The following is a 26,160-nucleotide window of genomic DNA, read 5'->3' as shown; positions in this document are numbered from 1 at the left end:
GGTACGGGTCAGGACTGGGTCAAAACCGACCAATTGACACCCCTAAAAGAATGAAGTTTATAAGGTGTTGATTAGGATCCAAGGTCCGAACTAACTCAATCCATTTGCAAAGATCATGTCTCGATCAATGATTAAAAATTCGGATTTTGTAGATTGCCTGAGGAAATTATGGAAATGTGATCGGTTTTTCTGGATATTTTGGGATTTATCCCTTCTTCCTATCCAATTCTAGGGTTTCCAATTTCCCGTTTTTATGTTATCTCGAATTCCATTGTTTTTCCTTATCTCGAAGACTGGATTAGATGATCGCTTTCCGATCCTTCTTGGTTTGAGCACCTTTGGTCTGCGAAAGATTCGATCGAAATCGTCCATTTGGTCGCCCAATTTAGCGAGAAATACTCGAGTTGGAAAAAGGGGATGGTGACCCATCAAGAAAACCTAATATCTTCCTTCCGATGAAAATTCTAGGGTTTCTCCTCTCGATTTATCGAGAAATCGTGGTTTTCTCTCTGTATATTTGCCCGTCGATTCGAAATCCTGTTGAAAATTCGGGATTTTGATATCTTTTGTCTCGAATTAGAGGTTTCTTGGATGATCTGTTCGCGCTAGGACGGCAATAACAGCGATATGGTTTTTAATACCCTCATCGTCGTGAATGTCGCGACGTGGTCGACGGATTTCTTCCGGTTCATGGCGTGGAACCCCCAAAACCTGACGACGGAGGAGCTCCTGACGATCATCTGCTGCCTGCCGCTGGAGCAGTTGGGCAGGGTCGCCGCGTGCCTGTGGTCCTTCTTCTGCTTCCCCCATCCAGAGTTCTACATCTCCGATAACTCCGACGACGAAGACAACCGCGACTCAGATTCAGGTTCGGATTAGCAATCCTTGTTGGTTACCTTTGAGGAATTCTTGGTTCTTCCTTTGTTTGGTCGTTCCCCTCTTGTTGCTGAATTGTAGCTTCGGTGAATTGTCGGCAATCTGAGATTTGGTTGGAACTCATCGTGTTGTATGTAGATGCAATTTGAGAAGATGAATCATACATCTCGTATATGGAAATATGATGGGTTTGTCGTGAAGAACTCGTGTACTGTGTAATCTCTTTCTGTGACACACACACACACAACGTATTTATTGTACGCAGTTTTCCTTGCAACTTGATTTTTTTTTTGATATTCAAGCGGGGGATTAAGTCACCCATCCTATGGCAAACAGTAGACAATTCCTACTGCGGGCTTGTAACGACCCGATCCTGGGCCTCTCGAGCCCGGGTTGGTGGACGTTAGTTCCCCTTGGGGAAATATTCAATAATCTCAAAAACAACTCAAAACCATGTCAGATTTTTTTTTCTTTTATTCAATATTTGAAGGTTCGCAGAATAGAAAGTAAATGTAAACCATACTTCTGATGTGGCATAGTCGCATTCTGATACTAGGTCCCTGAACCTACAGTTGCAACCAAAAGGAGGTGAGTCTATAATCCAGTAAGATTCTATTTACAAAGTGACACGACTGTTGCAACTGTAGTGAGCTCTAAGCTCCTAGTCTTAGTTTAGTTTGCTACTTTACACATATGTTATTTATGAGTTTTACTCTTCCTTTTTACCGCATTTCTAACATCATTATCAGACACCTTTATTCTATTCGGCTATTCCGGATATAGCCTTTTCAGGCGTAGCAACCCATGTAGACAACTTAGAGTCTACGATGTTAGCCAGACATATGAACTACTCACAACAACGTAGTCCAAACCAACCCAGACTACAGACACAAGTGTTGCAGCAGCTCGCCGGTTGCAAGCCAGGAGCAAAGGAGCTCAAACGGTAGCTAGCCGAAGAGCCAGAGTGGCTATCCTCCAAGGTGTCTCAAGGAGCTATACCTGCCCCCAAAGTTTTGTGTTTCATGCTACATCCTACATGTGTCTACTGGGCAATGTTTTAACCCCTAAGGGTCACCTAGAAACGTCTTAGATATTCTCAGGTTACTCACGAGGTACACACCTCAACATTACCCTAGACTATGCCTCCTAGTAGAGTTCCCATCATATACTGGGTGGTCATCCTATAAACAACTTTTACTCAACATTCACAGCTTGAACTCAGTGCGTTATACAATCCTTAATGTATATCCACTAACTACTTTTTAACACATGTTTACATGTGTTTTACGACACTTACAACGCCCCTCTCAAGGTATAAGCGTGATATTCCCAAGGTAATACCTACCCTGAGACTCTGGAACTGTACCTGCAATTTTCACATAACACATTAATCTCATACATGCAATCATGTCATGCCACATTTATTTTATAACTCAGAAAATATGCATGATCAGGTTTAAGCATCACACTTGAACTTTATAAATTCCTAGGCATGCAAAACAATGTCTATTTACAATAAACAAAACTAGCATACTTGAAGCACTTGAAATCATATATAAAGATGCATAAACTAACTAGCATGTGTTTTAATCAACTAAGGAGGAATTTGCAAATGTTCACTTACCTAGAATGCTTAAATTCCAAATTCTTAGTTTTACGCAACTTTTGATCTAAACTCAATAAATACCTCGTATCATTGTCAAAATTACTAAAACACCCTTTGACTTAATTGTCAAACTCTGACTTCATTCTTTCAGAGTTTGTCCTCACATCCCCTACTAATAAATTCTACTCAAGCAGTAGAATCCACAGATTCAAGAATCTGACTTCGGGGCATTTAGTTATGCCTTATATACTTTGTAGGTATATCAAGGGCAAAATGATTTTTTTGCTTTTTCAACCATTAACAATGACCTCTATGTCATTTTTACCTCATGTTACTTTAAGATCCACATCCATAATAAAAATTGAACCACTTAGGTCTTCAACTCCACTCTGATTTGGATCCTGGATTCGGTATTCTAGATTCAAACCCGCTTGAAATAGTTTGTCTGGATCTAAATCGGGTCGTCTTATCAGGTCTGACTTGAGTTTTGGGTCCAAACTGGGATCCAAACCTGGATCCAATTTGTAATGAAAAAAAATGTAGTCTTCGTTACTTCGATTTTTCCACCGTGCTCGATCAATCAATCGCACACATATCTTTATATACCCTACCGTCCAATTTGTCTCAGTCTAGACTGAGTCGGTCTGACCCATATTGGGTCCGCCTTTGGTCTGTGCCGAATCGGTCCACCATTACAAACCCGACTCGGTCTGCTAACTAATTCAGACCCAACTCGGTTCGAATAGTCCGAGACGGTCTGTCACAACACACATAACTCATTTTTTTTCGTTTGGCTTGGTTTGGACACACCCAGACTGAGTCCCTTCGGTCTGCGCTCAGTCTGGGTCACTTCCAACTTGATGACCGACTCAGCCTGCAGAAAATGCAGACCGAGCCTGTCATCTCAGCGTGCAATAGTTCCGGCAACTCCTACCGTTGTCGGATTATTGCAGCTTCCTGCAAGCAGGGCGGCACCATTGGCGCTCGCCGGTGGCTGTCGATCCAACTGTGGTAGTAGGGGAAAACCCCCCTTTTTTTCTATGTCTGCAATCGACGAGGGGATTGGTCAGACCTCCTCGCAGCAAGCGGTCTGTCTCTCTCTATTTTTCGTTACCGACGGGTGACACTAGCAGAGGGGAAAACCCCTCTGTTGCTCCCTTTCCTCCATTGCAAGGCAGGGACAGGGTTCTCCCTGTCCTTGTTCTGCTGCAACTCGCCGGCAACCATGAGGTTGCTGATGACCTCTATAATAAGCCAACGAGAGGCAGAGGGGACTTACCGGCAGTGCTCCTCTCTCTCTTCTCCCTTCACGCTCCCTCTCTGCTCCTCTGGTGTTCAAATGGAGAAAGGGGAGGAGGCCCCCCATGGCTTGTCGGTTCCCCCCTCCTCACGAAATAAATGGGGGCACTCGGGGCGTCGTTCCCCCCCCCCCCCTTCCGTAACCCCCCCACGACGGGGGGAGCGTTACAATTCCACCCTCCTTACAAAAAGATTCGTCTTGAATCTTTCTCGAAAACAATTGGGGAAATTGTGCGTGCATATCTACCTCGTTCTCCCATGTAGCCTCATCCTTACTGTGATGCTTCCATCTCACTAGGACCATTGGGACAACCTTGTTTTTGAGCTTGTGCTTCTTAAATTCAATTGGTTTTTTTCAAATACTTAAATCTTCTTGGATGTCTACCACTGATTCTACTATATCCAGTATATGTGAAGGGTTTGACACGTACCTTCTTAACATGGATACATGAAATACGTTATGTGTTCTGGAGAGTGATGGAGGTAGTGCCAACTGATAGGCTGTATATCCTATCCTTTTCAAAATTTCAAACGGCACGATATATATAGGACTTAATTTGCCTTTCTTCTCGAACCTCATTACCCCTTTAAATGGTGATATCCTCAAAAAGACATGATCACCTATCTCGAACTCCAACTCTCGTCGCCTCTTATCTGCATAACTTTTCTTACGACTTTGGGTTGCTTGGAGTCTTTCACAGATGAATCTGATTTGCTCCTCCATTTGTTGAACCAACTCAGGTCCTAAGTTTTTTCTTTCACCAACTTGGTCCCAACATAGAGGCGTTCTACATCGTCTCCCATATAAGGCTTCATAAGGAGCCATCGCAATACTGGCTTGGAAGTTGTTGTTATAGGCAAATTCAATTAGCGGCAGAATTTTGTGCCATGACTTGCGATACTCAAATGTACAGGCTCGCAATATATCCTCCAATGTCTGGATGGTTTTTTTTTACTGCCCATCCGTCGGTGGGTGGAAGGCTGTGCTCATTTTCAACTGAGTTCTCATTGCTTCTTGAAAGCTTTGCCAAAACTTTGAGGTAAATTTTGAATCTCTATCAGAAACAATGGAGTCTGGCACTCCGTGCAATCTCACCATCTCTTTTATGAAAAGATGAGCCAACTGTTCAAAGGAACACGTTGTCTTGCATGCGAGAAAATGCGCAGACTTGGTCAGTCTATCAATAATTACCCAAATCGCATTTAATCCCTCTCTTGTCTTAGGAAATCCTGTAACAAAATCCATTGTTATATCTGCCCACTTCCATACAGGAATAGGTAGTGGTTGCAATAGACCACCCGGCCTCTGATGTTCAATCTTTACTTGCTGACATATTAGGCACTTACTGACAAACTCAGCAACATCTCTCTTCATTCCATTCCACCAGAAATTATTCTTCAAATCTATATACATCTTTGTACTTCCAGGGTGAATGGAATACCTGGAATGATGTGCCTCGACAAGCAATTGTTTCCTAAGTTCCTCATCCTTAGGAATACATACCCGATCCCGAAATCTCAGCATACTTTGGTAATCTACTTTGAAATTTGAATCTTCACCATTATTTATTGTTGACCTGATTCCTTCTAACTCTTGATCTCAGAGTTGTTTCGCTTTGATTTCGTCCCAAATTTCTGACCCTAAGGTCGTCTGGCCAAACATCAGCCGACCCGGAAGACATTGCACTTCACCAGCAGACTTGATATGGAGTCTTGTGACTGATTATGCTTTTCGACTGAGTGCATCAGCTACTACATTAGCTTTCCCTGAGTGATACTTCAGTTCAAAATCATAATCTTTGAGTAGTTCCAGCCATCATCTCCGTCTCATATTTAATTTCTTTTGAGAGAACAAATATTTTAAAACTTTGATGGTCAATGAATACCTCAAATTGTTTTTCATATAAGTAATGTCACCATATTTTGGGTGCGAACAATACTGCAGCCAATTCTAGGTCATGAGTTGGATAATTTATCTCATGCACCTTTAGTTGTCTTAAGGCATATGCGATAACCCTACTGTGTTGCATTAAGACGCAACTCAATCATTTATGTGATGCATCGCTATAAACGGTAAAACCTTCAGTGCCAGAAGGCAAAACTAACACTGGTGTAGTGGTTAATCGCTTCTTTATCTCCTGGAAGCTTTTCTCGCACTTTTCATTCCATTCGAACTTCACATCTTTCTTTGTCAGCTTAGTCATGGGAGCTGCCAATATTGAATTTTTTTTTACAAAGCGTCTGTAATAACCAGCTAACCCTAAGAAACTTCGAATTTTTGTGGCATTCTTGGGTGTGGGTCAGTTGGTTACCGCTTCGACTTTTGTTGGGTCCACCATCACTCCTTTACTGATAATATGTCCCAAAAATGACACCTGATCAAGCCAGAACGCACACTTAGAGAACTTAACATATAACTTATGATCTTTAAGCATTTGCAAAACGATTCTAAAGTGTTCTGCGTGTTGTTCCTTACTGGCTAAATATACGAGGATGTCGTCTACGAACACCACCACGAACTTATCCAAGAATGGTTTGAACACTCGATTCATTAAATCCATGAATGCAGCTGGGGTATTCGTCAGCCCAAAGGGCATGACTAGGAACTCATAATGACCATATCTTGAGCGAAACATTGTCTTGGCAACATCCTCTTCTCGAATTTTTAGCTGATGATACCCAGAACGTAGATCCAACTTAGAAAAACAGGCTGCACCTTGAAGTTGATCAAATAGATCATCTATCCTTGGCAAAGGATACTTGTTCTTTATTGTCACTGCATTTAATTTCTTGTAGTCGATATACATACGTAATGACCTATTTTTCTTTTTCACGAACAAGATTGGTGTGCCCCAAGGTGATATTGATGGTCAGATAAATCCTATGTCCAGCAACTCCTGCAGCTGATCCTTGAGTTCTTTGAGCTCAGTAGGTCCCATCCTATATGGAGGAATGGAAATGGGTGTTGTACCTGGAGCTAGATCTATCTAGAATTCGACTTCCCTATCCGGTGGAAGTCCTGAAAGTTCTTCGAGAAAAACATCCATGAATTCTTGTACAATCTCTACCTCTGTGACTGAGAGTTTATTGTCAACTTCGGTCTTCATATAAGCCAAGTATCCAATACAGTCCTTCTATAGATACCGATTGGCTTGAAGACATGAAATAATAGCCGGTTTCACAAGTTTTCTAATGCCTTGAAAGGTGATAGTTGAGGTTTCATGGTGTTGAAAACTGATACTTTTTCCTCGACAATTAATCCTTTCATGATGGTTAGATAATCAATCCATGCCTAAGATAATGTTCACTCCCTTAAAGTCCAATATTAGAAGGTCTACCGACAATAGACGTTCTTCGACTTGTACCATACATCCTTGGATGACTTCATGTATATACACCGACTTTCCTATTGGTGTCTCTACTTGATATTTTATTTCTAGAGATACAGGTGAAACAAGTAATAGTGCAGCAAAAGTAGGGGTGATGAAACTATGTGTAGCCCCCAAATCAAAGAGAACATGTGCACTAACACCAGAAATTTGGAGTGTACCTTCCACCACGTCAGGGCTAGTTAAGGCTTCCTGCAGAGTCGCTGCATAAACTTGACCTGGAGCAACTGGTTTCTCCCTGGGTTTTGCTCATTCTCCCTGTACTGGCTGGGGACATTTCCTTACAATGTGTCTCATTTGTCCGCAATTGTAACATTTAATATTCTTTTCATCGCAACGACCTTCATGCTGAAAGCTGCAAGTCCTACAACTATTGTTTCCCTTGGAAGGTGGTCCTCGGTATCGAGGTTTCTTAGCTTCTGGTTGTTCAGGCTTCTTCCCCTGTTGCTTATTGTTGTTTTCTGCACTGCTTCCCTCCTGTAGCTTCGAAGATCTGTCGTTGCCTTGTCTCTTCTTGAAAAACCTCCAGGACAATGAACTAGTTTGTCCTTGTTGTACTTGCTTGGGTTTATCTTGTACCTCCGGTTTTGTTGTTCGAGCATCCCAAAACTCGTACCGAGATGCCATCTCCACCAATCTATCGAACCTTTGAATTTGCAGAGGTCCCACCATCCTCAGAATTTCAGGCTTTGGTTCGCGCTCGTATAGTTTGCATTTTTGCTTTTCAGTATATACTAAAGCCTTCGCAAATCTGGATAATGAATTGAATTTGGCGGTGTAGGCTGCCACACTCATATTTCTCTGTTTGAGCTTTCTAAACTTTCTTCTTTCTCCATCCTCTCCATTTTGGGAAAGAATTGTCTATAGAACTTGTTCCTGAAGGTGATCCAGGTAACAAACTCTCTGCTACCCAGGACATGTCTGATGGATCGCCACCAGTACTCGGCATCCCCAATTAAGTTGGATGTCGCGACCCATGCTTTCTGGTCCTCTGGGCACTGTATCGCATTCATTGCTTTCTCTGCTTGCATCATCTATTTCTCTGTTGCCACTTCTCCAGGAGTTTCGTCGGACATGAGCACTCTCATATTCTTGAACTTCTCAGTCCAAGAACCGCTTCCTGATGCTACTTGGTTTTGACTTTGATGCAGTGGATTTTGTAATAGTTCATGCAAAATTCTTTTTGTGGTATAGCCGGGAGGCACACCACTACCAACTGTAGCACGTTCGTGTCGAGGTGCAACTGGTGAATCACCTCCACCTTCTGCTCCCATGCTCATTGGAGGTAGGTTGCGTGATGCCTGTGGAGACACAAGACCAATGGGACTTGCAGTACTTCTCCTTGCAGAGCCCTTATTCACACGCCCTACTTGAGAAGGGCTTGCTTGTCTCTTGCTTACTTGAGAACCTCTTGACTGGTACGATGTTCATTGACGAGTCCTCATACTGCAACATGAGTAGAGTGATTACTAATGGATTACATTTACTTACTCATTCAGATTCTTGCAGGTTTTGCACATTCGTTGAAAGAAATTTACTATTTATTAATAAAAACAACGTTTTTACAACTTTTCACGGGTTCTTCCGTAATACAACCCGTTACTTACTACGAACGCTAGGCAATCATAGGCCTTTATTACATGACTTAAACAAAACAAACACTAAGGTGTCAGGGTACGAGGGGTTTAAAATGGTTCTTCTTCTTCCTCAGAGTCTGAAGGAACCCTAACTGGTGCATGTTGTTAAAAGCACGTAAGTATGCGTGCTTATTCATATGCCCTATGTCTCTCCTCAGTAAGGTCATTTCTCGAAGCGGTTACACAGATTTCTTATTTGTTCCTCTTCTACGACATTAGTGCCCCTGCCTTGTTGCACCGTCGACTTTTGAACACCATCGTGACAGGATGTACCGGGTTGCTCTTGATTTTTTTCGCTATTGGTAGGTGTAGTGTTGCTCGGTCCTGCCCCATTTTGGCCGAAACGAGGCCTACCACAGCCCGAACAACCTGCTGCAGCTCTCCTACCACCTCGATTTGCCAGTGAACCTCTTCTTACGTGCCTGTATGGAGGACGTTCTCGTGGCCCTGACGATTCTCCAACGGGTTGTTGGGGTGGTGATGCCCCTTCCTCTCGTTCATTATGCCCCCAGTTATTGATTGTGACTAAAACTGGGGCGGGAGAAGGAACGAGAGGTATCATACTCCCTATTGCCCTAGTGACGTCCAGCATAGCCGTCACGAAGAGCGAAAGAACAACAACCATATGATCCGTCTGGATCACTTCGGGATGCCTGTGCCTTCCAGAGCTTCTATTGCCTCTACGGTCGCTTTCATTGCCACTATCGTTGTTAGCGTCCATTCCTGCTAACAAGAGGCAATAATAAGTTCAGGACCTACGTGAACCTTCCTATGATTCTTTTTGCCACATAATCATTTGGATGGTTGCAATAATCATTTTTTTAGGACCTTGAAATTATTTCGATCTAAACAAAAATTTTCTTTCAAAATCCAACCTTTCTTATTGAAGCCTGGCTTTGATACCACTTGTAACGACCCGATCCGAGGCCTCTCGAGCTCGGGTTCGTGGACGTTAGTTCTCAGGAGGAAAATACTCAATAATTTCAAAAACAACTCAAAACCATACCAGATTTTTTTTTCTTTTATTCAATATTTGAAGGTTCATACATCCAGTTACAATATCATAACCATCCAAAGACAAAAGCAGAATAGAAAGTAAATGTAAACCATACTTCTTATGTGGCATAGTCGCATTCTGATACTAGGTCCTGTGAGTGATGACAGCAGTCCCTGAACCTACAGTTGCAACCAAAAGGAGGTGAGTCTATAATCCAGTAAGATTCTATTTACAAAGTGACACGACTGTTGCAACTGTAGTGAGCTCTAAGCTCCTAGTCTTAGTTTAGTTTGCTACTTTACACATATGTTATTTATGAGTTTTACTCTTCCTTTTTACCGCATTTCTAACATCATTATCAGACACCTCTATTCTATTCCGCTATTCTGGATATAACCTTCTCAGGCGTAGCAACCCATGTAGACAACTCAGAGTCTACGATGTTGGCCAAACATATGAACCACTCACAACAATGTAATCCAAACCAGCCCAGACTACGGACACAGGTGCTGCAGCAGCTCGCCGGTTGCAAGCCAGGAACAAAGGAGCTCAAACGGTAGCTAGCCGAAGAGCCAGGGTGGCTATACCTGCCTCCAAGGTGTCACAAGGAGTTATACCTGCCCTCAAAGTTTTGTGTTTCATGCTATATCCTACATGTTGAAAAGAAGTCGTTATTGGGTCTTGGACCCAACTTCTGTATGTATAGGACCCGATCCGATCCATGTACTGAACCGGGTCAACGTCCAGTTATTATGTAATGTAATTTAAGATATTGTTAGAGGGTATTTTCGTACCCTAAAATCTTGTATTCAATATATTAATACATTGATAGACGCAGACGCAGACACTGACGTCTTTTCTTCCTGCAGCCCCTTTCGTTATTTTGTTCTTTCTTTTCCTACACAGCTGAACGTGAAGACTTCCTTTTCTAATATGGTATCAGAGCAGCGTGACTTCTGGGTGTAAAGAGTTGTCTTGGCTTCACTCTGTCAACGTGAAAACTTCTGGGTGTAAAGAGTTGTCTTGGCTTCACTCTGTCAACGTGAAAAGTCGATTTTCTCTCTTACAGGTTATTCTCATTTTCTTTTCTGTCAAGTTAACGATTCTTCCTCCTCTCTTTTCTATCTTCCATCGCAGATCTGAATCGTATTCAGTCTGCTGTTACCTATTGGATTCTGTTTCCAACTATCTTCCTATTTTTCTTTTCTGTCAAGTTAACGATTCTTCCTCTTCTCTTTTCTAGTGGATTCGAGTCCTATTCTTTCATGCGATTTGCCTAATCACGTGAACCTGGCCCTTCTTCTCTTGTTTTACTTTCTAACTCTTCACGTGATTTGCTCAGGCACGTGAATCTGATTCACTTTCCCCTGTATCACGCAAAAGCCGAGCTTCCCTGTTTATTCTTTATACCTGTTGGTTATTTCAGATCTGGTTATTTCAGATCTGTCCCTTCTCGTTTCTTCTGTCCACACGAGTTCTTCATTATTTGCCTCCATATCTACTGTGTGCCTTACACAGTTCTGAAATAGTATATACGATCATCCTTTTATTTTTCTATCTGGATATTATTTCATTCCCTGTCAAACCTTTATTCTCTGTCATAACTTTCTTTCATATCTCTGTGCCGATTTCTATCATAATTTACTTTCCCCTCAAATGGATTCCCCCCTTCCGCAGTCCGGTCTCTCCTCCAACTTTCTCGATCAACTAGTCTTTGAAAAACTGAATAATTCCAACTTCTTAACCTGGAAAAGACAGATTGTTCCGTTCATAAGGAGTCAGGACCTCTCTGGTCATTTGGATGGATCGGTTCCACCTCCTCCAGAGTTCACTTCGCAGGAAAAGATAGACGATAAAGGGGCACAATCTACTGTTTTTTCTCAAGAATCCATAATATGTTACTTGGATGAAAATGGATCAATCGTTAGTGGCATACGTCACTTCAACCCTCTCACAAGAGGTTCTTGTAGCCATTCCTGATGATTGTTCGGCCAAAGAATTGTGGGACAAGCTAGTTCAGACCTATTCGCAGATCTCTGAGGCGAGAATCATGTTTCTCAAGCGAGAATTTCAAATGTTGAAGAAAGATTCCATGTCTATTATGGAATACCTGAACAAAATGAAAGGCATCACGGATCAACTGGCTATTGTGGGGTGTCTCGTCAGTGAAAAGGATAAGGTACAACAAACTTTGATTGGGTTGGGGCCAGATTATCATGCTATGACGAACACTTTATTATGTTTACCAGAACTTCCAAAATTTGAAGACCTTCGTGCCAAACTATTGCAATATGAAATGACTCTGAAAGGATCTTCTGAAGACATTCATGGACATTCAGGAACTCAAGATGTACTGGCCACGGGAATGACTTATGGTAGAGGTAGAGGAAATTTCTTTCGAGGAAGGGGAGGCCACGGGAGAAATACTTTTGGAGGTCGTGGTATACTTCCAACGCCCAATATACAAGGACAAAGGCCCATTCCCACTTGTTTTTTATGTAACAAGAAAGAGCATATTAAAGCAAATTGTTGGTTCAACCCTCAAAACAAGGGAAAAGCATCACAAGCAGAAGCTAGGAGGGTTGGAGAAGTAAAAGAGTTGTTGTTGGCAGCCTTAGCAGGATTGAATATGAAGCAAAATGATAAAGGCACTTGGTACGTCGACTCCGGAGCAGCGACTCATGTCACGGGTGATGCGGGTAAACTCTTGAATCTCTCTCCTTATGTTGGTAAGAATAGCATAGTCACGGGAGACGGTTCTCATCATTCTATCTCACACATTGGAAATGCCATTATACCCATGTCCAAGTCCTCTCTTAAACTTCCAAATGTTAGTCATGCTCCTAATATTCAGAAGAACATTGTTTCTGTCTCAAAACTTGTTGATGATGTTAATGCTTCAGTTGAATTTACTCCCTCTTCTGTTTATGTTAAGGATCTTCGCATGAGGAAGACATTCGCTGAGGGAAAAAGATGGGGCAACATGTACATCTTTCAAGAAGATCCTTCCTCTGTTCATTCCAGTGTTTTAAAACTCGCCGAGTCAACTCGTTGACTCGGCTCGGCTCGGCTCGCCCCTCCAGCGAGTCAACCCGGCATGGCAAACTCGGTTTGCCAAAACTCGGGCTTGACTCGGCTTGACTCGGGCGAGTTTTGGGATATTTGAAATTTGTTTTTTGAGTTTCAAATTACATTTTCGAAATATACAAGTACATATATTTTAACAAGGATTACCCCCAGATTTTGTATAAAAAAGAAAATAAAAATCATTTAAAGATAAAAAAGCATTTAAATCCATAGAATAAAATCGCCATGTTGTTCGAACTCGGGCGAGTTTTGGGATATTTGAAATTTGTTTTTTGAGTTTCAAATTACATTTTCGAAATATACAAGTACATATATTTTAACAAGGATTACCCCCAGATTTTGTATAAAAAAGAAAATAAAAATCATTTAAAGATAAAAAAGCATTTAAATCCATAGAATAAAATCGCCATGTTGTTCGAACTATTGTTCACCCTGTGTTATCAACTTATTCTAGCAAAATATTTTAAAGATGATTCTCACTATATATGGTGGGTCAACTATGCCTATGGGAAGTCACATTTAGGTTTCATCATCCATTTGTTATGTGAACAAGCATTGTACATATTCAAATATTAGTAGTCATTTTATAGTTGTGTCATTAATATATTTCCTGCATAGTTTTGTACATGAGAAAATTGTTTATTTATGTTGATATTGGGCATTCTGTAAACTTTCAATATCCACATATATCCCTGTTTTATATTTATGGATTTGTTAGAGAGGGAATTAAAACTTTTAAAACAAGCTAGCATATATGATTGGCCATTTTAGGAACCTTAGGTAGTAGCAGACTGAACTCATGGTGACCAAATCCTCTAATTCAAGTCATGAATTAGTCAAAGTGCTTGTATAGATATCAAATTCAATTATTCAAGCAAACCTCTATAGCTCTTTGCAGTTGTTTTTATATTCTTACAGACATTTGGAGACTATGTTTACTCAAAAAATGGTTTCAGACAAATTATATATTGTTTTTCTTTTAAAATCAAAAGTTAACAAAACCCGGTCCGAGTCACCGAGTTGACCCGCCGAGTCACGAGTCAATAAAGAACGAGTTGAGTTCCGAGTCACGGGTTTTAAAACCTTGGTTCATTCTGACTACTCATCCTTGAAGCCTCATCAACATCAATTTCTCGCTCCTTCTGAGTTTGTGTTTGTCATTTCTGAATGTAATAAGCCAAGACTTTGGCATAGTCGTCTGGGTCATTGTGGTCGTCATTTTATTGAAAAACTTGTCTCAAATAATCTCATTCATAAGTCCAGTCTGAGTTCAGAAGTCATTGATATAAAGTGTTCTACTTGTCATTTATGTAAGAGTCGTGTTTTGCCATTCAATTCCATTAATAAGAGAGCTTCAAGGCCCTTTGAGGTCATATGTTCTGATGTCTGGGGTCCTGCCCCAATTGCTTCTCTTTCTGGCAGTAAATATTTCTTATTTTCGTTGATAGTTATTCACGTTATACTTGGATATTTTTCATGAAGCACAAATCAGAAGTTTTTGGATTGTTTCAGAAATTTCATTCCTTTGTTCAGAACCATTTCTCTACCAACATTCTCAATTTCCAGTGTGATGGAGGAGGTGAATTCGCCTCTAGTGACTTTGTTAGTTTTCTTCAACATAATGGGATAAAGAGAAGAGTGTCTTGCCCACATACACCTCAACAAAATGGGATTGCTGAGAGGAAGCATCGACATATTGTTGAGAGTGGAATGAGCATGATGCACGGGAGCAATCTTCCTGTAGCACTATGGACTGAAGCCTTTCATTCCACAGTTCATGTGATAAATCGACTGCCTATGACCATTTTAGAAAATAAGTCACCATATTTTTCTCTATTTGGCATACAACCCGATTATCATGAATTACGTGTGTTTGGGTCTATTTGCTATGTTCACATTGACAGCTCATTGAGACATAAGTTTCAAGACAAAGCCTTAAAATGTCGGTTTATGGGATATGCTGAAGACTACAAAGGGTATAGGTGTTATGATCCATTGAGTAAACGCGTCAAAATATCAAGAAATGTAGTTTTTGATGAATTGAATTTTGATGATCAGCCGCCTAATTCAAGTCTTCATGTTAACTCAAGTCCGAGTGTTGAGGTATACTACCCATGGTTAAATTCAGAACTCCTCTCCAGTGCTAAGGAAGACTGCCCAACAGACTGCAGTCAAAAGGAGATATATGAAGCATCAACAAATGCAACTCAAACAGAAGAGATTGTCACACAAAACTTGGAGCCAACAAGGTATAAGGGTGTTGTATACACCCGACGAGAGAAAGAGCCCTCATCCATTCCTTATACAGATACGGATCCTTCTGATCCTGCTTCACAGATGATGGATATCAGAAGATCCTCACGGATTCGACATCCGCTTGACAGGTGGGTAAGCTATAAAAAAAATTCATTGGATTTTCAACTATTCTTGACGTCCATAAATAAAGAGGATGAGCCTCTCATGTTCTATCAAGCTACAAGTTCTAGAAGATGGGTCGAAGCAATGAATGAAGAAATGAAAGCCTTACATGAATGTGGGACATGGGAGATTGTGCCTAGACCACTAAATAGAAATGTCGTTGGGTCAAAATGGGTATACAAGATAAAGTATAAACCAAATGGAAGCATCGAAAGGTATAAAGCTAGACTTGTAGCCAAGGGATTCACACAAGAACAAGGACAAGATTTCGATGAAACTTTCAGTCCTGTGGTTAAGATGGGAACCATTCGTATTGTGTTGAGTCTAACCATTGAACATGGATGGACATTAAGCTAGTTAGATGTAAAAAATGCGTTTGTACACAGGGATTTAAAGGAGGAAGTCTACATGGAACAACCCACTGGGTATGCAGAACGAGACACCAAGCAGTATGTATGCAAACTAAAGAGGGCACTCTATAGATTGAAACAAGCCTCTCGTTCCTGGTTCGAGAGTTTTTCACTAGAGATACAAAGGCATGGCTTTTCTCGGTCCTTTCTGGATCACTCGTTATTCATTCACAATGAAGGAGATGTCACTACTCTCCTATTGATATATGTTGATGATATTGTCATCACAGGGAACTGCAAAAGTCACATTGAGGAGGTAAAGAAGTTATTAAATCAGAGATTCAAAATGAAAGATTTAGGGGAGCTGCGGTATTTTCTTGGGGTGGAAGTTGATAAAAGATGTGATACACTCACACTTACTCAACATAAATACACGTTGGACATTCTCTGCAGGGCAGGCATGACAGATTGTAAGTCATTAGCAACTCCAAGTGTCATTCATCAGAAACTGAGTTCTAAAGAAGGGGATATATATGGAGATCCCACTAAGTATCGTAGCATAGTTGGCATGCTACAATATCTGACTTTTACTAGACCAAATATAGTATATTCGGTTAATCAGGTGTCTCAGTTTATGCATGAACCTCATACGTCGCATATGGAGGCAGTCAAACGAATACTTCGTTATCTGAAGGGTACAATTGGTGATGGGCTGGTATATAAGAAAAGTGAATTAGATCTAGGCGGCGGCCATGAGATCATTATTTATGCTGATGCTGATTGGGTAGGTGATCCAGATGAACGATGGTCAGTATCTGGTTATTGCAGCTTCATTGGATCGAACATGGTATCTTGGAGCAGTAGAAAACAGAAGGCGGTCGCTAGATCAAGTACTGAGGCTGAATACAGGTCGATGGCAACTGCCACTGCTGAAGCCACATGGATAAGGCATCTCCTAACGGAAATGGGAGAACCTATTGCTCGATCACTGCTACTGTGTGATAATCAAAGTGCCATCAATATGTCTTTCAATCCCATTCATCATAGTCGAGCAAAGCATATTGAGATAGATCAACATTTTATTAGGAAAAAGGTTGAAGAAAAGGAGATTGAGCCCATGTTTGTGCGAACTGAAAAGCAAGTTGTTGATATTTTCACCAAAGGGCTGACAAAGGAGAGATTTTGGTTTCTGAAAGGCAAGTTGTTCATGGTCCAGGACCATGCACAACTTGAGGGAGGCTGAAAAGAAGTCGTTATTGGGTCTTGGACCCAACTTCTGTATATACAGGACCCAACCCGATCCATGTACTGAACCGGGTCAATGTCCAGTTATTATGTAATGTAATTTAAGATATTGTTAGAGGGTATTTTCGTACCCTAAAATCTTGTATTCATTATATTAATACATTGATAGACGCAGACACTGACTCTGGCGTCTTTTCTTCCTGCAGCCCCTTTTTTCGTTATTTTGTTCTTTCTTTTCCTACACAGCTGAACGTGAAGACTTTATTTTCTAATACATGTATCTAGTGGGCAATGTTTTAACCCCTAAGGGTCACCTAAAAACGTCTTAGATATTCTCAGGTTACTCACGAGGTACACACCTCAACATTACCCCAGACTATGCCTCTTAGTAGAGTTCCCATCATATACTCGGTGGTCATCCTATAAACAACTTTTACTCAACATTTACAGCTTGAAGTCAGTGCGTTATACAATCCTTAATGTATATCCACTTACTACTTTTTAACACATGTTTACATGTCTGAACTGTTAAGTATGGCAACCCACCACAGATTAATTCACGACACTTACAACGCCCCTCTCAAGGTATAAGCGTGATATTCCCAAGGTAATACCTACCCTGAGACTCTTGAACTCTACCCGCAATTTTCACATAACACATTAATCTCATACATGCAATCATGTCATGCCACATTTATTTTATAACTCAGAAAACATGCATGATCAGGTTTAAGCATCACACTTGAACTTTATAAATTCCTAGGCATGCAAAACAATGTCTATTTACAATAAACAAAACTAGCATACTTGAAGCACTTGGAATCATATATAAAGATGCCTAAACTAACTAGCATGTGTTTTAATCAACTAAGGAGGAATTTGCAAATGTTCACTTGGAATGCTTAAATTCTAAATTCTTAGTTTTACGCAACCTTTGATCTAAAATCAATAAATACCTTGTATCATTGTCAAAATTACTAAAACACCCTTAGACTTAACTGTCAAACTCTGACTTCATTCTTTCAGATTTTGTCCTCACATCCCCTACTAATAGATTCTACTCAAGCAGTAGAATCCACAGATTCAATAATCACATTATTCTGACTTCGGGGCACTTAGTTATGCCTTAAATACTTTGTAGGCATATCAAGGGCAAAATGATCTTTTTGCTTTTTAACCATTAACAATGATCTCTATGTCATCTTTACCTTATGTTACTTTAAGATCCACATCCATAATAAAAATTGAACCACTTAGGTCCTCAACTCAACTCTGATTTGGCTCCTGGATGAGGTATTCTCGATCCAAACCCGCTTGAAATAGTTTGTCTGGATCTAAATCGGGTCGTCTTATCAGGTCCGACTTGAGTTTTGGGTCCAAATTGGGATCCAAATCTGAATCCAATTTGTAATGAAAAAAATTGAGTCTTCGCTATTTCGATTTTTCCACCGCGCCCGATCAATGAATCGCACACATATCTTTATATACCCTACGCGTCCGATTTCTCTCGGTCTAGATTGAGTCGGTCTGACCCATATCGGGTCCACCTTTGGTCTGGGCCGAATCGGTCCACCATTATAAACCCGACTCGGTTTGCTAACTAATTCGGACCCGACTCGGTACGAATAGACCGAGACGGTCTGTCACAATACGCATAACTCGTTTTTTTTTTTGCTTGGTCTAAACACACCCAGACTGAGTTCCTCCGGTCTGCGCTCAGTCTGGGTCACGTCCAGCTTGATGACCCACTCGGCCTGTAGAAAATGCAGACCGAGCCTGTCATGGCTACTTGAAATTTGCTGAGACCGAATCTGAGAGTGATGGTAATGAGCTCTCTCATATTCGATTTCTACATTGCCTCTATCCAAGTTTGGATATCAAGGAAAAGCAAAAGAAGTTGAATAAGTCGGAAACGTCTCTTCACCTTCAAATGTAGTGTTTGGTACGTGACCATTATTCGTTAAAGTGAAGCCATTGGCGATCACTAGTGCTTGCTGGCATGTGCTTTGCATGCATATATGTGTGTGTGAGAGAGAGAGACGGTTTTTTTTCCAGAGTTAAGGAAGCTTCTTAGATAGGTGGGAAGCCCGCTTCCTGGAAACTCGCTTCAAAAGCGTGATACTCCTCACTTCCGAAATTTGATGGGAATCTGGATTCTCCCATTCTTCTTCATGCTTTTCACATGCTTCATCTATTCTTCTTATGTGTTTTCTCACTCTACTTTTCATGTTTTTTTATGTGTTTCCTCTCATGCATCTCACTCACTTCCATGTGCTTTCTCTAAATTGTTTGTTTAATTCTTACACTAAAAAATCATGAAATTTAAGAATAGTCACTTTTATTTTAGCTTTTACTTGCGTTCCATTTTTATTTCCATTCAATTCTTTTATTGCTTTGTTTTTATTTTTTGCTTCCCGCTTCATATATATTTTAAAATGCATTTCTTCTCGCTTACTCTTCCTGTATCGTGTCCCGCATCCGCTTTCTACTCTGGCAACCTTGGGCTTTTATCATGATGAAGGAGTATATCTATCGAAACATTTTTTTGTTTTTTTATTTTCCATTAATGGATAAACAAGGAGCTTTTTTTTTTGTTTCAGAAGGGGATGCTTAAGGAAAAAATAGTTTAAGCTCCATATGCCCGCCGCACACATGCACAAACATAATGTACGCATACAATAAACCACTATGCCACACAACTGACATTTGGAGTGGCCCCACTCTGAGCTTCATTTTTGCTGTCATTGACCCTTTTCATGTGTTGCCCCTTTAAGGGAATCAAACTTGAGATGAAGCTTTGTGATAGGATTGAACGTTAGGTGCCTAACCAATGTGTAAAGTGATTTTGGTGCATAGGACTAACATCCTGAAAAACACTTGATGGTTACAAAATGTGATGTTTAGATGCAAGCTATGATGTGCCATTATATAACATCTTTTATGATGTATCACCTGTTTATTTGGGCGTTTTGGCTTGCTTATTGTGTATGCAATTCGTATTCTTAGATTTGGGTGAGGGCTCTCGGTTTTAGATATGGATGGTACAGACAACCAAGAAGCTGCACATTGTTGAAGTGTAACTATTAGAGGAAAGGTTGGCGTTTGGCATAATTGCCTAAAATGGTAGCTTTTGGTTTATATCCTACATTTACCACTTTCAGGAAAATGACATGCATTCTTCTAGAATATATATATATATAGAGAGAGAGAGAGAGAGAAGGGGGAAAGGGGGATAATCATGTTCTCTTTTTTGTTAGGTCACCTTTAGGACCTTCCAAAAATCATAGTTTTAGGCATTCTATGCTCAATCTAAACCGTTAGATGTGTTTATTGTTGTTTACTCTATGGAGAACATGTATTTGATGAAGCATGTTTTTGCTTAGATGTGTATTTTAAAGAGGTAAAAAAATCAATGGTTGATATTGTACTAAAATTTGATGATGAAATACACATTTATATCAAATCAATTTGAAACAAAGCATGTTTCTTAATAAATAAGCAATGATAAACACATCTAACGGTGTAGATCGAGCATGCCTAAAACTATGATTTTTGGAGGGTCCTAACGGTGACCTAACAAAAAAGGGGGCAGCATAATCCTTATTCTCATATATATATATATATATATATATATATATATATATATATATATATATATATATATATATATATATATATATAGTGTATTGTCGAACACCCTTCCCATTTTACAATAGCGGATGCATTTGCATCGCTGATTGTGCGCGCAATCAGTGGCGCAAAAAAAATTGTGTAAAAAGGGGCTTTAGCAGCATTCCTTACCACCGCTAAAGCCCCTTCTTGCACAAACTCAGCACGCGCCCTTGATCGTGCGCGTACACGTCCGACAGGAAGGGCATCCACTGTTGTGTCCTTCCCTATATATATATAGATAGTGATGTGCATAGTTGTAGAATGTGAAAAGTAAACTATCAGATTTGATTCTAAATTACTCCATTTTATATTTCTAAGTTTAGTTGAAGCCAACTGCACTATGAAAAAATTGCAGTCCAGGGTGCGGGGAGAAGTCCACCGACGAAGATGATATGAAGCTTGGCCAAGTATCTTATTGAACTAAAACCACACTTACATTTATATAATATGATAAATATATTACATTTGATGATTTTAGACAGTGTTACAGGTTGGTGCTTATCTGTTTCTTCTTCAAGGCATTTTCTTTTTCTTTCCTTTTGTGGGCAAGACTGTTAGAAAAGATACATGTACATATAAGTGCAACATACACTGTTGAACGTCGAAGGTAGAGATCTGGAAATTTAATGTCTCGTTGTTGCTTTTTTGGGTTTTGAACTAAGCCAACTTATTGAAGAATCCCATCTTTAAATGTCCATTGCCTGTTACTTGTAGGATAGGAATTCATCGAGGGTGGGATCCTTAGTAATGTAGGATTGACACAATATCTACTGCCATTGTAGATGAACATCATAGGCTGATAACTTGGAAGGTAGCATCCCCAGAAAAACATGAATAAACCCATAATCAAAATTTATGCCTTTCAAATCAAGGTCCATCTCATAATAATTTATGAAGGAGACCAGTCATTTTAACTTGAATGAGGAACATATCTGTTGATGGACCATCACAAGTCAGCTTTATGCTCAATAATTGTCTTAGCAAGCTGAGAGCTCATTTTGTAATGACACAGGAACTGGTTACACTGGTAAACTGTAGTTCATTATGGCCACTTCACCAACAGTTTCTGAAGCTTTTTCAATCATATGCAAGCAGGTGCATTTGGAACTTGCACTATTGGGTGAAGATTTTTGCCTTATTTCACTGGTTAATCCGAGCCAAATGTTGGGATATAATGCTACTATGATAGATCATTCCTGGGATCAGCAGATCTTGATTGACTCGATTAATGGATCAGTATAGACTATAGACATTTAATATCCTTACTGTAATTGTTTGGATGTCTTGGTTTGTTTTTCCTCAAAATGGTCAGGATATTGGTGACTAAAAGAATGTATAGTCTCCCAATCTTGCAGTGGACATGCTGATATAAAGGAATAATCTACCATTAATACCATGTTATCTTGCTTTACCATTACAAAGCAAATCTTGTGGTCTTTTCTATAAAATTAATGATTTTTTGTTAATAACAAGGAAAAACCACCATTATGGTTCAGACATCCTGTTACAGGCTGAGAGGTGTCATGATGACTGTGGCCCTATTTCAGTGTCCATGGTGTAAAACTCCACAAGTAGTCTCCCGCTCTCCCACTCACCGAGGATAGTTTCCCCTTATCTTTGACATTGCAGAAAGGGACACACCCTTGGTATGAAATTTGTGACGCCCTTCAACTTGAACTCCTTAAGCCAACCCTCCTAGCCAGGTGTGTGGAACCTTTATGGGCTTAAATTGAAGATGCTTACTAATTCTTTTCTCATTGTCAATGAATTCTTGCAGGGTAGTCAATTTTCTTTTGGTTTAACCTGTCCCCACATGAACACTGACAAAATCTGGACGTCATGCAGATGGTCTGGAGGATTGATGTGAAGTGCCTTGCATGATTTTTGGAGTAGGTTAAATGATGTACGAGCCCCCAGCCTTAATAGCTTTCATCCATGAAATAGGACTGCCTGTGACCTAGGGTTGAGGGAAGCTGTACTCTACACAAGTTCAGGGTGTATGTTGCATAAAGTGATGGTGCCTGTCTTCCTTGTACTGCTTCCAGTTGATATTTATGAATTCATACATAGATCTAAGGAATGTTATGCACATGCACTATTATCAGTCATCTAGATAAAACAATTAATTGAAAGCAATAATCAATGACTATATCACTATAAACATGATGAGAGCAAAAGAAGAAGATTTCCAGTAGTTTAGCCAATGTGGCTCTAACCTATGTGATGATGAAACTGATGATAACACCGATCCTAAGTTGTTAGACTAAGTTACTTCTAGCTATTTGGTGATTGCCAATTAAGAACCCTGAGTATTGGTGTCCCGGACTGAGCTTTCAGGGCACGTAAAATGCATCGAGTGTAGGAACGTGCTGTATGTATTGGCTTAATCGATGACGTGCAGTAGTAGCATGGCATGCGATAGGTAACGATATCATCGTTAGTGCATCGTTGTGTGGCAGCACAGACGTGGAGCGTTGTTTGATTAAGCAATGTCAGCGGATCAGAGGATATTGCCTTTGAAGATTTAGTTAAGGACCTCTCGGCTTGCAGGAATATTTTTCACGCGTAGCTGTTGGATGCACGGGAGTGCGTGTAGATTAGGGCTAATTCCCTCAAGAATCACCTTAAGTGATTCCAACCGAGTATGGTGACTCAGGGCTAAGCGAGAGAATGCCTAGGCACCGACAAATGAGTCTGGGTGGTGCTCTTTGCTATGATGTTCAATCATCAAGTGGTCTTTGGACTGGGAGCCAAAAGTTCTTGTTCGTTCAATTGCGAGCTTTTGTTGTAGCGTGCGCATGGAGTTGCAATACACCCTATGGCACACAAGGCTAAGACAAGTTTGTACCTTTTTTTAAAGTGTTAGTTGGTACGAGACAACTATGCACTAAGTGGCATGGACTACATAGAATACACATATGGAGATGCACTTGATCAGCTTTCGTTAAGCAGCTGCGCACGAGGTGGTGTGCAGGGCCAATGAAATGATTCAGCACATGGAAAATTGTTGGTATGCGGCCTTTGGCCGTTAGGCTGGCCATGCTAAGCAGTTTGGCGCGTTGCGAGATTGTGAAGCATTCTATACTCGTGATAAATTAGTTGCAAGAGAGCGACTTGAAGGCTTGCGGCAGTAAGAAATGACCATCACGCCGCACTGGCTTATTTAAGAAATAGGCTCGTGACAAATTGGCATCAGAGCAGAAAAATTCACGGAGACCTTATTGTTCATTTTGTGCGACACTGAAGAGGACAGAGATGGTTTATCTTGGTTACGCAAATTTGTGCAGCTTAAGTACTGTTGACCGAGCACAAAAGTAAGATGTTGGCAGGATGGTATGGGACATCTTGACCATGGTAAGCAGAAGTGCATGGTTATTGTTTAGTTGACTAAGGGAACGTAGATAAGCCAAAAATTTCTACCAATTGTGCGTTAGGCTTGCAAGTGGAGCATGACATTTGTCTTGTGCATGCAGAGAATGCATGTAGGATTCGGCTGGATGGATTTGCACCTTTGGGTATGAGTGACTCAACTAAACTTCTATATTCTCTTTCAAGATTGTGGGTTAGTGGAGTGACCATCTTGAGCAGAATGTTCATTTTTTGGTCACTTGACTTGGCAATTCCTCTGTAAATTGTGTGTGCAAAAAAAGTTATTTTTTTGGCTCGTCGGTTTGGTTTCTACGAGAACGTTTTGTTGACTGCGGGAGAGTGTTACAACGTGCTGGCTCTAGATGAGAGTTGCAGCATTGGGCCAAGGTACCCTTATGAGGACGAGTGCTCAGGAAGACACTTTAAAGGACCGCTTTGGGGTGATACGCAAGAAGGTGTTCTCCCACTTGAGAACTAATTTAAATTGTTGGAAAACCGCAGGTTGGTGCTTAAGGGAGTTGATATCCCTGCAGCATACGCTGGTGGTCGTTCTTCTGTGCGATGACCACGAAGGGCTTGGAATTGCTCTTGCTGGGGTTGGAAGGCACCCCAACCATGAGCATAAAGACAACAAGTTTGTCGTGCCGACGAGGATGACCTGCTTGTGTATGGGACTGCACTGGGGTCCCATGAGCAAAGAATGCTCAATGTTGATAAAGTGAAAGATCATTGTCTAAGTGATTGGAGGCGCGTTAAGGAATGAGACTTGACATGTTAAAGGTTGCAGCGATGGTGGATGAAAACTAGAACAAGTTGAGTAGGATGAAGAAAAAAAGTAGACGAAAGATAAGTACAAAGAGAAACTGGCATATTAGACACGACTGTGTTCTTACCTACACTGACATCGTCGAGGATGACAATGGTTTGGATAGTGGAGAATGTCCCAGACCGAGCTTTCAGAATGAGGCACGTGCAGTGCGGAGCTCTACTAAGTAGAAAATGCATCGAGTGTAGGAATGTGTGGTATGCATTGGCTTTATCGGTGACGTACGGTGGTAGCATAACATGCGATAGTTAACAGTATCCTCATTAGTTCATCGTTGTGCAGCAGCACAAACGTAGAGCATTGTTTGGTTAAGCAGTGTCAGCGGATCAGGGGATGTTGCCTTTAGAGCTTTGGTTAAGGACCTCTCGGCTTGCAGGAATGTTTCTCACGCATAGTGGTTGGAAGCACGGGGTGCGTGTGAGTTAAGGATAATTCATCCTGGAATCACCTTAGGTGATTCCAACCGAGTATGGTGACTCGGGGCTAAGTGAGAGAATGCCTAGGCGTCGACAAATAAGTCTGGGTGGTGCTCTTTGCCATGATGTTCAATCATGGTCTTCGGATTGGGAGCCGCAAGCTCTTGTTCCTTCAATGGCGAGGTTTTGCTATAGTGTGCGCATGGAGTTGCAATATGTTCTATAATACGCAAGGCTAAGGCAAATTTGTACTCTTTTCGAAAGTGTTAGCTGGTATGGGACAACTATGCACTAAGTAGCATGTACTACATAAAATACGCATCTAGAGATGCGCTTGATCAGTTGTGCACGAGCTGGTGTGCAAGGCCAATGAAATGATTCAACACATGAAAAAGTGTTGGTATGCGACTTTTGGCCATTAGGCGTACCAGACTAGGCAGTCTGGTGCATCGTGGGTTTGTAAAGCATTCTGTGCTCGTGACAAATTAGTTACAAGTGAACGACTGAAAGACTTGCGGCGGTAAGGAAAGACTGTTGTGCCGCACTGACTTATTAAAGAAATAGGCTCGTAACAATTGGAATGGCTTCTCTAATGCTTACTTTTAGTTAATGCCTTGATGGTAAATTGTTTCACTAATGCATATTTACCTTCTGGTGCTCTCTTTCTTGGTTATCTCTGTAAGATACACCATCATTTCTGCACTAGCATGCAGGTTATTAGCAGGGAACTCACCTTGATGCTTGCTTATTTCACTAGTATATTTGGTGTCATGCTATTAGAAAACCAAGTGTTCATGGATGGAACACATCCTGGTTAATCTCATAATTGTACTGAAGGATTTTACCCATTTATAGAATGATTTGGTTTTATGCCTGGAAGATCAACTATGGAAGCTATACATCTTCTTAGACAACTTATTGAGAGAAATAAAGAGGGGAACAAAGATTTGCATATGGTTTTTATTGATTTGGA

The 26,160-nt window shown here is 40.7% G+C and overlaps 1 protein-coding gene across 2 annotated transcripts in view; it reads left to right on the top strand.

Annotated features, from left to right (window-relative positions):
- Positions 1-328: 328 nt before the first annotated feature.
- LOC149828579 (uncharacterized) overlaps positions 329-26,160 on the top strand; it is an 88,250-nt gene continuing 62,418 nt past the window's right edge. The window contains exons 1-2 of one of the 2 annotated variants that reach the window (XM_090016896.1): positions 329-868; positions 21,672-21,943. In XM_090016896.1, coding sequence (XP_089873022.1) covers positions 628-868; positions 21,672-21,700 — 270 coding nt within the window. In that variant the 5' untranslated portion in view covers positions 329-627 and the 3' untranslated portion in view covers positions 21,701-21,943. Of the gene's footprint in view, positions 869-21,671; positions 21,944-26,160 lie in introns of those variants that run through there. The other variant, XM_090016895.1, reaches the window with a different exon arrangement.

Source organism: Nuphar pumila, chromosome 9 (genome assembly GCF_984573655.1).
Source record: "Nuphar pumila chromosome 9, dmNupPumi1.hap1.1, whole genome shotgun sequence".
NCBI classification, from domain to species: domain Eukaryota; kingdom Viridiplantae; phylum Streptophyta; class Magnoliopsida; order Nymphaeales; family Nymphaeaceae; genus Nuphar; species Nuphar pumila.
This window is presented reverse-complemented; position numbering and strand designations above follow the sequence as displayed.